The sequence below is a fragment of the Fringilla coelebs genome (assembly GCF_963513975.1).
Source record: "Fringilla coelebs genome assembly, chromosome: 1".
Lineage (NCBI taxonomy): Eukaryota > Metazoa > Chordata > Aves > Passeriformes > Fringillidae > Fringilla > Fringilla coelebs.
In genome coordinates this window covers 127,984,026-127,999,451 of record NC_140028.1, presented here as the reverse complement: position 1 = coordinate 127,999,451, position 15,426 = coordinate 127,984,026, and the positions used below count along the sequence as shown (strand labels likewise).

The 15,426-nt window shown below is 36.2% G+C and overlaps 1 protein-coding gene across 1 annotated transcript in view; it reads left to right on the top strand.

Moving 5' to 3' along the window:
• Window positions 1-14,547, top strand: part of SDHAF3 (succinate dehydrogenase complex assembly factor 3) — a 28,680-nt gene extending 14,133 nt beyond the window's left edge. The window contains exon 2 of the mRNA XM_084209332.1: window positions 13,778-14,547. Coding sequence (XP_084065458.1) covers window positions 13,778-13,981 — 204 coding nt within the window. The 3' untranslated portion in view covers window positions 13,982-14,547. The remainder of the gene's footprint in view (window positions 1-13,777) is intronic.
• Window positions 14,548-15,426: the final 879 nt, after the last annotated feature.

Here is a 15,426-nt window from a genome sequence, read left to right as displayed (position 1 = left end):
GAAAAGCTGCATGAAGAACAAGCTGCATGAGCAAGTTAACAGGCTGTTAACTTATTTGGGTGATGATGGGTATAGAGGAACTCCTGAGTTCCTTTGAAAAACTAGAGCTACTGTCATATACAATACCTCAAGGGCAAGTAGGCAGAAAATAAACCCTTGAGTAATGCCAATTTGTGTATTAAAGTTTCTAATTAGGTTTTGTTGTCACTGACCCTCATTTGCTGAACTGTTAAGATGTAACAGTAAATTTGGATCAGATTTTTTTGAGTGCTGTTGCATAAGTGTGTATTGTGTTTCCAGTAGAAAAGAGGTTTTGTTATTTTTTTCACTTGCATATTGAACAAGTAAAGCTTCAGTGACTTTGGTATAGTGAGGGAAATTATAAATATTGTCTGTTTCTTTTCTGAGAAATAGCTGTTAATAAAGTTTTGTGTTGGTTATGAAAGAATAGGATGGAAACTAGCTTGTGTGTGTGCTAGTAATATCTTGTATACAAAAAGAGTTTGAATAAATCAGCTAATTATTGAATAATGTCAGTATTATATTACTGATCTTTTAAGTGTGTGAACTTGTCTGTCTTAGTGAACTGTGTACTTGATTCAATTATTTTGAAACAATTGCCTTGGGGGAAGAAGAGAACTGTTTGATATAGTATGATATCTTCAGTACTGAAACATTTGAAATCTGATAGTCCTCAAAACATAATGTCAGATCTTAACAATAACCTGAGATTTGTAATTTAAATATTTTTACCTTGGGAGTAGTCATTAAAATACAACTGGCACTAATCTTGGGTTTTTAATGAGTGGAGTAATAAAGCAGATGTAGCCTGGACGACCTTTACTGGAAGGGCCATTTTAGATCAGGTTGGTTGTGACCTCATCCAGTCCTTTACACAAACCCTTTTGGATTTTGCTGGTAGAAGATGTGAAGAAAAGATTTGACCTAAAGTATAATTTTCAAATGTTAGCTGAGAAGGTTCCTAAAATTTCTTATGTTCAAGCAAAACTAACTGCAATTCTAAAAGTCAGTTGGTAACCTAAGATGCATTCACAGGTGAATGGTACTGAAGTACAAGTGCTGACTGAGCACTCTGAAGGTACATGATCACTGACACACGTTGGTGTCCTCTGTGGCACTTTTAATTGCTTGATTTCAATCCAAGAGTAGTATGGATTGAAAACCTGAAAAATTTTAAATGATACTATGTTGGGTTTTGCCTAATAATTAGTTAAGTTTATATAGAAATGTAATTGTGTAGGTGTGATGTTAGCAGTGTATTTATGCTTCCACAGCATGTTTAGTATGCTTTAGTTTAATATATCTGTTTTTATACAGAGACACAAGTCAGCCATATAAATTGGATATGTTGTTGAAATGAGGATTAATGTGCATTTAATGCACAGTAGAAAGTATAAGAATAAATGAAGTCTATGAGTTTGTGTATTTTTTTTGAATATTAATGCCGTGACATCTAAAAAATTTAGTTCCCATCTTTCATGGCATTAGATTTATATCTAACAGTTTCACTTGAATTTATTTAGTAGTCTAGCAGGAAGCATGCAGCAGTGTGCAGTGGATTTAATTGTGAATTTGAAATTCACTTTGAATTTATTTGGCTTTGTCCTTTTTTTCTTCACCTTCAGATGTTCAGTTCTGTTATGTGAGATGAAATTCTCATGGTCCCTTGTACTATTTAGCATATCCCATTTTTCGATTCAGCTTTTGGTACAGTGATGCACCTATCCCTGAGTACTTAGCAAGTTACCTGCCAAAGATTTCCTTTTTCCTGAGTAATGGAACTTTTTTGTTTTCATTTGTGATTAGGTAGCTTGTAGGAGCATTGTTGAGGGAAGATAAATTCTGAAAAACATTTCAAATAGGTATGATCATTTTGACAGCGGCTGTTGCAGAACTTTCCCAGGGAAATTCTCTACCTACCTGATGAAGTAAAGCATTACCAAAAGGGTTCTGTAAAGGAAGATGTTTTGCAAAGTTGTTATTTGTAAATTCACTGCTGTAGTGGATATAGCAAAGAGTTTAGTGAAGATGAATGAGGAAATCTGCTTTATTTTTCTCACGAATATAGTAGAATACAAACGATCCCATCACTTTTCCCCAATGCTGTATTGTTTCAGTGTTTTCCCCTATTGAGGCATTAAAAATTCATGTTAAAGCATTATGCTTTGACACAGAGATGTTACATTTTGTTCCAGTTTTCTAGGGCAGTGGTCACTAGGCAAGGCTAGCCCTTCACTGTAGCAGCAGGTGCATGCCAGGCTGACTTTGCTGCAGTGCTCGTGCCTGTAGGTCAGACGTCCATGGGGAGCTTTTAATGTCTAGCCCATGGGGATATTTCCCAAGCCCACAAGTGGCTTTTGGAAGAAGTGTTTATTCTGGTTTACCTGTGTCTTCTATGATAGCAATGATGCACGTGCTGGGATGGCAGAGGCAACCTGATGCCTTCCTGTGCATGGCCAGTGCTCAGAGCTGTGACCTGCAGCAAATGTGTGCTGTGCTCCCCTGCTGCATCTCATGATACAGGTGAGGGGAAGGGCTAAACAGATGAAGTGAGACTGGTCTAGGCTCCCCTCTCAACTGGTGCCTTCACAAATTACTTTTTTTTCAAACGTACACAAAACATTCTGCAGCACAGCAAATGATGCTAATAATACTCATCCACCCCTTTAAGACTGAAATAAACCCCTGCTCACAAAGACCTCATGTTCAGTGTGATCCATGATGTTCTGCTCTGGTTGTGGGCAGATGTACACAAGACTTTATTTTCCGTATTTGTGTTGCTGGCAAGTAAAATCCATTAAGGCGTATAAAGAACTGAAAAATAATTCAAGTTTTTATTACTTAAATAGCATTGCATTGTTTGAAATAAGTCCAGAGTAATTTTAAAGCCATGCAAATCTAACCTGAGATAATTCCTTAGTGTTGAAAAGTCCTGAAGCACAAATTAAACCTCTTGAATAGCTTTGGTATTCTCTGACTTGTAGGAACCATATTTATTGCATCATCAGTGGATGGCAGGCAGAGATTTTTCTAAACTTATTATATAGCCAATTTAAAACCCTTCCTGATCATATACAGTAGGAAAAGAACTTGGCTCTTAATCCAGTGTAAGCAAACAGTGCAGCGGTTTGACATTGATGCTAATGATAGGAGTATCATTGTATTAGTGTGCAGAGGGCAGCTGAGCAGATGTGTGTGCACCATACCAAAAGGATTAACTGGTACCACTTAGAGCAGAGGTAGTTTATCATGGGAGTTTTGGACATACAATACACCTAGTATGTGACACTGCCCATTTGTGCTGTTTGCCACAGGCAGGCTGCTTCTGCTCCAAATGTTAATGCTTTATCTCTAAGTGAAGACTGTGGCTGTAGAATCACCTGCAAGGGTGCCAGAGCACAGAACTGTGCCCGCCTGACCAATCTGAATGTGGTGCATCCCTATTTCTGAAAGGTTGCTCTGATATTTTCATGGCTCTGGTATTTTCACAAGGTTTTTAAAGTATTGAGGTAAATTAACTTCTATGCCAGTTCAACATATACCTGTTTGCTTGGGATTAGACAGCCTGTTTTTGCACAGAGAAAAAGGCAAGAGGTTTGAGGTGGGTGAGAATTTTTAGGAATATAGGCAGTCTGGATTTTTGTTGTGAAACCTTAGAGCTTTGTTAAGTGAGTGTTCACTTGAAACTGAAGTACATACAGCTCTAAGTTATTTGACATACTTGATTTCCATTCCTTAATTTTCCCCTTATCCTATTTTCCCTTTTATTTGCTAATTGAAAGCAAACCCCCTTTAATAGCTGGAAAACCTCTGGCAATAGCAGGAAAAAAGAAAAAAAAATAGAACAAGATATAGGTGAGTTGCTGTTGAAGTATTTGTTTTATAGAGATTACAGGAGAACATGTTGAGGCTTGAGTTTCATATGTATTTGATCTCCCCAAGAACAGTACAGAGTATTTGATGGATTTTTTTCAGAAGTACTTTCACATTAACTGTCTCTATAGTACTTTATTGAATTTTGAAACTTGTTTAGCAGATGACTGAATTTCCCTTTTTCATTTTCTGCTTAATCCCTCCAGTCTTTGATGGTGTGGCCATCACTTGCTGTATTGTGACAGACACTATAAAAATCTTATTAAATGTCAGAGCTGTTGGATAAATGGATAGTGACTTGCAAATGATTACAGAAGTTTTTGGTGTCTCAGATTGGAAGGTTCTCATGTAGTCAGTAAGGATTCATGCTTCCTTTTAGCAGCTCTTGACTGTACTGATAACACGTTTGTTTTTTTCAGTTAACTTCTGTGGCCAGTTCTGAAGTAATTCAGAAATTATATAAAAATTAGTTAAAACCCTTGGTAAGATACGTAAATTTGTAGGCTTTAGAGTTTTTTACCCTAAGAAACTCTTGAAATAATGAGCCCAGGTTTAGAATGGGAACTTCCGGTTTGTCTGAATGTCTTTGTCTGCAGTTACACCAGAGGACTCTCAGGCTACATACATTAAGGAACTTTAGGTTGGAATTTTGAGAGCAATCAAGCTAATGGTGAAAGAAATGTTGTGATTTATTCTATTGCTTGGAGGATATGGAAGAGTTTCTAAACAATGTATGTTATTAATTTCATTTGACAAAGGTAGGTGTATGTGTGTACAAAGCATTTGTCTGGTCTGAAACTTGAATGCCATTTAGCATATTTTGCTGCAGCAACAAGAACTGTAAAAATTTGCACAGAGAGTAATAAGTTAACCTTTTTTGCCTTTTATTAAGTACTGTGAAATGGATGTTAATTGCAGTAACAAGCTTTCTTTCCATAGAGTGAATTTACAAATATAAACCAGTGTGGTGTTGTTATAAGGAAGATGTCAATTGCATCAATTTGCATTTCTTTTCATAGAGATGTCCTATTGCTGCTGTTTAAAAGTAAGAAGGACTGAATTGCAACCAGATGATTGTGGCTAAATATACTGGTTTATTTTTACAGAGTAGGACTGTCAGAAGTTCTAGACTAAATGTCATACTACATAAGTAACACCCTCATAAGAATTCACCTGTGTTTCCCACTGGCAGTATTTTTTTCATTTTTTAAATCATGAGTCTGCCTGTGTGTAGGCTTTCTTTTATTGATGGCCAGTCTCCTAAGTAGTGCTCTGGGAATAGCACACCTCAGAATGTTTGTGTCTTGTTGAAGAAGCAGGTAGATAAACTTCCATGACTCCTTGTTTGTCTGTTTTAAATGCCTCCACAAGTGCTGGGGTAGGGTTTGTCTCTGTCTCCTGTTGCTGGAGGGACCATGGTAATACTGGCCAAAGAAATCAGCCTCTGATTCAGTGTTTTCAGACACCAAATGTGCTTTGCTAAATTAGTGTCATATGTATTGTATTGGAACAGGTAACATTGACTATGTTCATTTAAAACTGGGGAAGTTTCTGTCTGTTTGTCCCAAGGGGTGAATCTGACTTCTACACTAATGATCTTCTTGTATGTTTTAAAATATTGCCCATGACTTTTTACTTAATTCATTCAAGCACATATTTCTTCTACAGGTCCATTTAAGTAAAAAATCCAGTGCACCCTCAGCAGAAGGGTTATTTGTGGTGAAATAAATACAAGATGTGTGATGGAAATCAATGCAAGATGCCTATTAGTGGATTAATTTTTTGTTTATACTTGAGGTTTTCTTTGTTGCTGTATTAGTTTAAGGTTTTGTTTCTAATGAGCATGTAGAAATGAGTGCAATGGAAAAATAAGAATACCAAATTTATTTTAGATATATATGTGCACTTTAAATGCATCATTAGGTATAAATTGAGTAGAAGAACATTCATGGAAGTCTTTGAAATCATCTCTGATATATAATCTTCTGCATTTTAGCATCTAGCAGTCTGGCAACTAATGTGGTTGTCTTGGAAACAGGCTTTATTTTCCTTTTGTGAATATCTAGATGTGAAATCATCATCTTCCTTAAAAATCTATAAATAATACTTCTGAAAGAAATAACTGCAGATTTAAGATGCTTGTCCTCTACTTAAAGAATTGATACAGAAGTCTGTAAGTGATGTTTGCATTTTGAGCTTTAATTATAGTTGGGTGCTTATGTTGATAAAACAGTCTTTAGTGGTTTTTTTTTTTAGGTAAAATGCCTGTACTTAGTGTTGATATTTGTCTGGGAATTATCTGCAGTGAAACACTTTCCCAAGATTTCCTAGCTTAATGTTTAAATAGAAATATTACAGTGTAACTGATGCATTAGAAGTTAAATTCCTGAAACCAAACTGATACTGTGACTTCCAGTCTTTTCCCTTGCCTTGTTTTAAATTAACAGCATGCAATAAATCCTTGGGTATTCTGTGAGAATACAGCATAATGTTTGCCAGATAAAACATCACTTTTTTATTAGCCAGAGAGCTGCTGGGCTATGCATGACTTAAAAGTCAAAGTAAAATAAAAACTGAGTCCAGAAATTGCCATCTTTGAAATTGTTGGGTTTTTCTTAGGATTTGTATGCAAATATGAAATAATGTTCTTGAAATTTAATTTTTCTGGTCTGTAGCTTATTTGTCCTTATTTGTTGGCAATCTCATAGTTTGGTATTAGTTACAGAGTATTTTCATCCTGATTTTTACAGATGAAGGTTCAGACAGAATAATTGTCCCTGGTTTGTTCTTAAATTGTTAAATTTAATAAGTTTTCTAATAGAGGTTTTAATATATTTCTCTCCCAAGTATTTTTGTCTCGAATACCAATTTAAAAGGCTTTTAAGTTCAGATATGTACATCAGAGAAGAATATTTTTTTAAGTCTCTCATAAAATAACTATTTTTTTTTCAGTGAAACTCACACTTTGAATGATACAACCTGTCCAAGGATAGTGAACCATGGCAAGATCTTCTTTAGCCATTGGAACCCAATTGCCTGACCACTTCTTTCGTTCTACCTCCCATCTCTTTCTCCTGCTTCATATCATGTGCTGCACCCACATTTCAGATTGACCTCTTTTTCCAGAACTTAATTGACCATTTTATTTTTGCTTAAATGTTCAGGTGTGTTCCAAATTTTTTAACTTCCTTATTCCCTAGAATAAGATCAGGCTTTCTGTGTAAGGCCTGAGATGAAGCTTACTGACCTAAGTGGAGAGAATCCTAAACACTTGAAGTCTATGGTTGTTACCAGATGATGCAAAAAGCTTTTAGTGACCTGTATTTTGCCCCAATGTACGAGAGTGGCATAAGTATTCTGCACCAGAAAGAAAGAAATAAACACAGCTTGTTTTTCAACAAATGGTGCTGTGTTCCATTTTGGATGCAATAGCATTTATATATGTTTACCTTGATGGCCAGGCCATAAACTTCCCACTTTAACCTCAGATTATGATCTCATAAATCTTACATTAAAAAGGACATTAAAATAACATGTTATTTAAGCTACAAAGCTGATTTAGTCCTTGAGCTTTTTTCATATTCCTCTAAATAAATGTCATTTCTTTGAGTTTAACAATATTAGTTAACTGTGTTCAGAAAAAGCAGTCCATTTTATACCTTCCTGATCAAATAATAATTCTTCATGCTGATTACTAAGTATTACATAATTATATTCCCTGGCTCCATTTTAGCTGAACATTTTTTCATTCTTTGCTCCTAAACTGCAAACAAGCAAGCAACTGAAAATAAACAAAACAACCAAACCCCTTATGGTAACAGTTCTATATAGTTAGAGTATGTGCATCATTGTGTGAATGTGATCAGTTCCCTGAAATTGGTTGATAGTCACACACTAGCATCCTTCTTGAATGTCCTGGGAAAACCTGATATTGTTAAAGTTCCCATGGCTTTTCCTTTCAGATTAACTTTTTGTAAACTTTGATGTTTTCTTGTTCCTGTTCTTTATGATACAGAGATGTTGTCCTGGAGAAATCTGTTTTACCTCTGTGCATTGTAAGACATGGTCTTTCATCCCCAGACATGAAATTATGCATAATTCAAAGTTAGTTCTAAAGATAAAGAGGAAGTATAGTTTTTTTTTCTCTCATGTGTTTCACTTCAGGATGTTGCCAAGCCTGATATCGGTAGCATTAGGAAAAGATAAAACGAACTTTAGGGCAGGGATTGCAGAGTAATTCAAGGAGAAATGATATTTTTGTTGCATTTTGTACTTAAAAAAAACACAAAACAAAATAACTAATGAACATTTTCCTTTTAGCATAAGCAAGGAAGTTTATTAGATAGTCATCTACAGCCAGAGACACGGAGACACGTAGTAGCTGTCTCAGTGATGAGAACCCCATCTCCAGAGGACAGTGTAGCCCGTCAACACAGCGTGTTCAAGACAGAAGTTTCTCTCTCCAGTGCCCAGCACAAAGACAAGCTGCATCTCTAGCTTCACTTTGGCACGTGATATTTAGGTGTAGGCAGTCCCATTGCAAGTGCATGACTTGACTTGAAATGATCTCTGCAAATCTTTTCATCTAATAGCGGACTGAAATACAAAATAGCTTATCCAAGCTGCACTTTACACAACTTGTTTTAGAGCTTCTTATGAATTACAGTAGCTTGTTGCTATTTCTTTCTTGTATATGCTTGGTGTGTTGTTACACATATGGTGGATGATGAGGTCACACAAAAAAAAGTTGCCTTTTCACCTTCTGTCAAGACTTGCAGTAGGAGCTGGACATCTTTATTCTCTAGAGGTCTTCTGCTGTGCTAGGTACCTCAGAGTGAAAGTCTTGATTCTTCATTCTGTTGCCCTTTTCCCAGCAATTACTGCTTTAATTATTCACATAAGAAACTCTTCTAATGCTGCCATATGTCATTACTTGGCATCATTCAAATACCATTTGATGGGTATTTTCAAAAGCAAGGGAATGTTTACTCAGAACTCTTTGTAGTATATTGATTTTTCTTTTTTTCACGTGTTAATGGTGTGACCTTTACAAAACCAAAAGTTATTTGAAATTTAAATTTTGAAATTGATAATACATTGCTCCTGTTAGAGGATGTGGGACTTTACATAGGTGTTTATTCACATCAGTTAATTAATTTGGCAATAATTGTATTTTATGCAATTTAAAAAAGTTTAGGGCTATTTTTAATGGTCTTATCTCATGGAATATAGATTGTTATGGGTTAATGTGTATGTGAGTGCATGAAAATTTCACTGTAGTGATGTATTAAGCTGAACTTAAAATGTTGTAGAATTTTCCTGGGTTTATTACTGCACTTCTAACTATACCTACAGCTTCAGGTAAAATGTATGAAGAAGATACTCTGGATTTTCATGGGCTGTAGTGCCCATTTAAAAATCCCTTCTGTAATACTGTATCTTTTTCCAATTCTCAGTTTAACATCAAAACAACTTTGCAGTAAAAAATATAGTAAATAATTTGCAGAATTCTGTAGGAATGAATATGAAATAATTGGTTCAACATATCTCTGCACTACAGTAAGAACAAGGTGCTCCTTGCTGTGCTGTTCATTCACAGCTGTTTCTTCATGCTGCCACCCCTTCGCAGCATGTGTTTGATTTTGCTCTGAGTAGCAGCAGAAACACTTGAAATGCTGCAATTTGAAATTAACTTCCAGGGAGCAATGACAGTGGCTTGTCAGGCCTTATTTTTTTTTTTTTTATGTCACCCTGAATAAAATAAAATAAATTGATAGCATTTTTCTAGTGCCTGGCTCTACCCTGTTAAACACATCTCAGAGTAGCATTTTCTGGTCTGGCCACGGTAATGTTTTTTATCAGTGCTGTCATTAATTTGGCTGTAAGGGGAGATATAGCCTTTTTGGAATGGATGAATACTGCAGCTTCATACTTCAACTCCTTAAAGAAGATAAAAATTTTAGACCTTTTAAAAAGAGAAGATCTGACTAGAAAGTGAATTGTACAGGTAATTAGTACAGTCTGTGAACAGACATATCTTACTGAGATTTTTGGAGCAGTTGTCTAAAATGCAGCATTGTACATGTTTAGGAGGATGCCAGAGAAAATAAAAATTATGATTGTTGTTCTTTCCAGTGAAAATGAACAAATGGGCTCTTAACTCATTTAATTTTATGATTAAATAATAAATGTTTATCAGCACTTTGTATTAGCATATGAGATAAATGTGTGTTTTTATGGTAGGAGTCTGTATATCTGGCAGTCAGGGAAGTGGGGCTTTTGGTTGTGTGATTTTTGCTTTTATTTTTCTATTTAATCCTTTCTCAACTTGGAAAACAAGAAGGCTGATGCTCTTTCTAGTGCTTGGTATTTTAAACCTCAAATGTCATCCATCCCCTTGCCCTTTTAATGAATTTGTGCATTCTATGAATGCCTATCAGTCAGAGAGCAGAGGGGAACTCTGTATTTGCTTCAGTTAGTGAATTTAAACAAAAAAACCCTTAAGGTTATTGATTATAGCAAACACTCACCTGGTTTTTGTATAAATAATTTAGAGGTTCAAGCATTTGCTCATAGAGGATTTTAGGAGAGCCTGATGCTTGGGTTCAGCATGCATTCTGTAGATGCCAGTGAGCTGAGGCAACCGTGACCTGTGTGTGAGGAGTGCATCTGACCTTCTGGGAGAGGCATCTGCCTCCACACTGGCAATACAGAGGGTTTTGGGGTGTCCCTGTGGTTGCACACACTGATGGCAGTGCAGTGACATGGCCAGTCTGCACCTTGGACTGTTGCCTTGCGCCTCCTTTAAGGTGAGGAGGGTGTCTGTGATATGGATGGGCAGCAGGCTGGGATTTAATATGGAATAAATCAGCCATCTTCTGATGGTAAATGGTCAGGAGATGGGGTTGTAACTTGGACTTGATTCTGATCCTCTGTTTCTGGTGGCATATATAAGGGGGAAGGGCTTTTGCCATTCAGCTGGTGGTTTGGGTTTTGCTTGCTTTTTTCATGTAAAAGCTCAGAAAGTTTACAGCTGGTGCAGGCAGAGGGTCATTGTAGGAAGAGCTCCTTCCAAAGAAACAACCAACCAACCTAAAAAGCCACCAGAGAGGAGAGCTCCTGTGTCCCTCTGCCATCCTTATGTATCTTGAGCCTGGCTCTGTGAGGGTGCAGGATTACTTGTGTTCCATTTTGTGTCTTCTGTCTCTGTTTTTGTGAGCACAGTGTGATCCATAATTGAAATAAGATGCCCTTGAAAAATCTGCTAAGGATTTGTGTCATGATTGACGACAAAGGAGTTCTGTTATATTTGGAAGATGCAGTTAAATATAACGTAAAATGAAAGGCAGAAGTGAAGTAATTTTCCTTGTTTGAGGAAGCTAAGCAAGAATTGGTTTCAGTTCTGCTGGTAAGGAAGAAGATGACATTGGGAAATAGTTAAATTCTGTATTTATTAAGTTCTAATGAAAACTAGACCTTACATGACCATACTGCTCTTTATTACCTGAGAGGGACTGTGATCATGGTATTTTATGATGAAAGTTATGTTATTGAAAAAGCAAATGTTAGCTTCTCCCCTTTTTATTTTTTCATTATGCTTTTAAACCTGTTACATAACCTTGGAGTTCAGCACGTTAAGTTCATGTGCTGTTAGGAAAATGGCACATTTTGTAGATAGAAGTGGAATTTTAAATTATGTACCATCAAATCATGCAGTACCTTTCCACAAATCACTAATCACATAATAATAGTATTAATTTCTGAGGGAACAGTAATGCATTAAACAGTTAAATATTCCAGGCTTTGTTCCTCATCTGGTAACACCGGCAGAAAAAATTGGATATGCCACATAGTTCATCTTATTTTCAGCACTTTTATAAAGGCTGAAACATTTTATTTGATGCATCACTGACTTTTGGTAAAATGAGGTGAGAAAGCTCCATTTTCTGTCAGGAGTCAACCAGAGCCCAGCATGTTTCTGCTGTCCAGTATTGAATTTCTGTTCGCATTGCAGATCGATGTGAAACTGCAACCACTGAGGCTTTCTGGCATGTACAAAACATTTGTTCAGGTAGAAAATGAGTGGGGGAAAAGAGCCAGCAGTGATGTCCAGATGGGAGCCGCTGGAGTGCTGTGAAGCAGAGCACCTGGTGTGAGGAACAGGGGATGTGCAGTCCATGACCATGTGGCTGGGTGCTGGGCACCTGTGAGAGTGGGCAGGGCAGCTTTGTTGAGGACCACCACTTCGAAATCTGGGTTCTGTAATGCTGGTGCACTGTGAGATGAGGTGCTGTGGTGTTAGATTAAAAAAAAATTGCAGACTGTTTGCCAGTAATTAATTTGATATTTTTGGAAAACAGTCACCTGTTTGTAAAATTGTAACTGTTTCTTAAATTGACTTGAGTTATTTGTAGGTACCAGAGCTCATGCCTGCAGCAATAGCTGCAGGCTGCTCCCAGGTGGATGTTACTAGCTGTGGGGAGGACTTTCCTCCCACTGTGGAACCTGCACTGGTAGGACACTGCATGGAAGGGTTCTCAGGTTTGTGTATTCAGTCCGATCTCTTGATAAGAAGTGAAGAGTTTTGCATTGCTTGCTTTCAGTATTGTTTCTGAATTACATGCTGTGAATGTTGTTTGGTATAGTTAAAGGGGTGTGGGTTTGCTTGTTTGTTCGTGTGGGTTTTTTGGTTGTCGTTTTGGTATTTCTTAATGTGGGTTTGTTAGGTGTTTTGTGTGTGTTTTTGGTTGGTGTTTTTTTTTCCTCGTCTAGAGCCAGTACTGACTGGATTGTTCTGTGCAGAAATGTGAAGATAGAATAAAGTAGAATGAGGTGGAATGGTTGATGTGTGTTACTGGTCTGCTGGGTAGCTTCAGAGATCACGTTTGTCCATCTGCCTTGATAAGAAATTCTGTAATTTGCAAAGCTGAAGAATTAACCCACTACAATTTTTCATCTTATCATTACAATGTGATTGTTCAATCATTGGGGAAAAAAACTATTTAGTTTCTTTTAAACCCTATAGCAGCTCTACCATGAGGTAGTACTACTAAGGTGTAGGTTTACCACAGAAATTAACCATGGTGTCACTGTTTCTGAATACCTGTTTAATTTAAAAGCAGGAGAGGTGATGTTGGGAAGAACCTTGAAGAATCAGTTTGATTCAGAGTCTGTACAAATAATAATTTACTTTTGTTTGCCCCAGATTGTTTTAGCTGTCTGTTTTCTTTAAATAGCCATGAATTCAGCTTTGTAACAGGGCTGGTAAGATCCTGCTGACTTCAGTGAGGCTTGACATGGTCCATTACAATCTAATGTATTTATGTTAGTAAATGGTGTAATTCTGAAATTTATCACAGGCTCATGAATATCTTTCTTTCTTCTTGTCCACTTCTCTGGAATTATTGGGACATACAGTTGAAGTAGTGGCTTTAGTTACTTTGCTGCTAATTGGATTAACAATTCAGTATGTGGTGCCAAGGTTTCTTTTAGCTGAAAATTGGGAATAATGCTTTTCTGGATGTATCAGTTTATGAAGGGTATCCTATTGATATCCTGCTATATAGGAAATATTATTTTAATACGTATATTAGATCTACAATTAAATTTTGTTTTGTTTTCAGTAGTAGTAGATGATAAGGCATTAATCTGTAAATATATGCATTTTAAACTAGCTAGACAAAATTACTGTAGATACAAGAAATGCTTGAATAAGTTTTCTTTCTTATAAAAAGTGTTAATTTTTTAGTCATTTGTTGTCGATTAATAGACTGTTGTAGGAGATTGTGTAAGAATATGGTATTACAATATAATGCTATTAAAGAAAGTTGAACTGAATTTTGCTTTTGTCAGTTTTATGACCTTTATATTTCTTTCTCATTAGAACTATGCAGCACTGATCCAGCAACAAATTACTGAGGACAAACAGAACTTGAGAGAAAAGGCTGTATATGGAATTCAGCTCACAGAAGAAAAACTTAATGACTTCCGTGATGAACAGATTGGGCAGCTGAAGGAACTGATGGATGAGGCTACCAAACCTCATAAAAAAATCACCATTTCTAAAGACTCAGAATACAAAACCTAAAAGATTAAAAGAATTATTTTAATGCATATGGAAGCATTCTGAAACTGCTTTTTCCAGTTGTACTTGAATGTGGTTTCTGTGAGATAATGGACAGTGCTGATGCTATAACTTGATTGAAGTGGATGTGTTTGACTTTCTGTGCAAGAACAAATGGAAAAATGGAATAATCACAAATATTATGTTAATTGCATTATTTTTTTCTCCTTTTTGTTTTTTTCCTCCTAATGGACGTTGAAGACTGAAAGAATTTGGGGGAAGTAAATTGACATTTTTAAAATATGGAGTTGTTAGTTTTGGGGTTGATTTGTAATCTTGGCACCTACAGTGCAAAACATCTTTCTGTTTGCTTATCATCCTCTTCCGTAATGGAAAATATGCTATTAGCATTTATTTTCTGGTGAGGATTCAGTAGACAAAGGAATGGTACTGGAATGGGTTTGATTTTAGGGAAAGAAATGAGCAGTATTAGAAAAGCATACTGCTGGTGAAATTGGAAGTTGGTTTTCATCTTGAACTTTATTGTGAAATGGACTTTAAAATGAAAGATCATTATTAAATTAACCTTGAATCACTCTTGTGCAGAAAATTCTGTGTTTTCTTCAAAGCTAAATTCAGATTAATGTTAGTATCTAAAATATTTAAAAACCTTTCTTGAATAGGTTGTGCTGTAGTTTGAATTCAAAGGTTCTTTAAAAAGTTGGGATCCCATAATATGCAGTATTTTGTACAGACCAAAATTTGTAAATGGCTTGATCACAGAAATGATCCTGTTGATAATACTGTATAACCAACATTAGTAATTTATTTGTAATAGGTTAGGTCCAGAGTAAGACAATGTGTGTTTGTTGTAACATATACTCTTGGAACTAAAAAAAAAAGGGGGTTTTATCTGTTAAGAAAAACACACACCTTTCTATGCAAAAGACAGCTTTAATTTCATCTTCCAAACCTAGTTTTATATTATTAGTTTTGTTCTATTTCTGGACCTTTCTCTGTCTGTTACTCACAGCACATTTAAGACAACAAAATTTCTTTGCTCTTGGGGAATAACAGCTTTGACAAGGAAGCACATTTCCATCTGTCTCAATTTGTAACAACATACTGTTTGCTAAAGCTGCGCTCCAGGATCCTAACAGAGTGGGGAGCAATCTGGGGAGCAGCCTCTTTCTTTCCTCCTGTACCTCTCTTCCCAATTCTTTGATGGGATTGTAGGTTGCAGGTTGCTCATGTCTATTAAAAGTTCACTTGCAGGATAGTGTGTGAGGTGAGGAACGTGTGGTTGCTTTGCTGCATTGTTGTAGTTTCTGAGACCCCCAATGAAGGAAGGAGTGATGAATCTGACTCCGTGTTCTTAGAAGGCTAATTTATTATTTTATGATCTATATTATATTAAGGAATACTATGCTAAAGAATACTAAAGAATACAGAAAGGATCCAGACAGAAG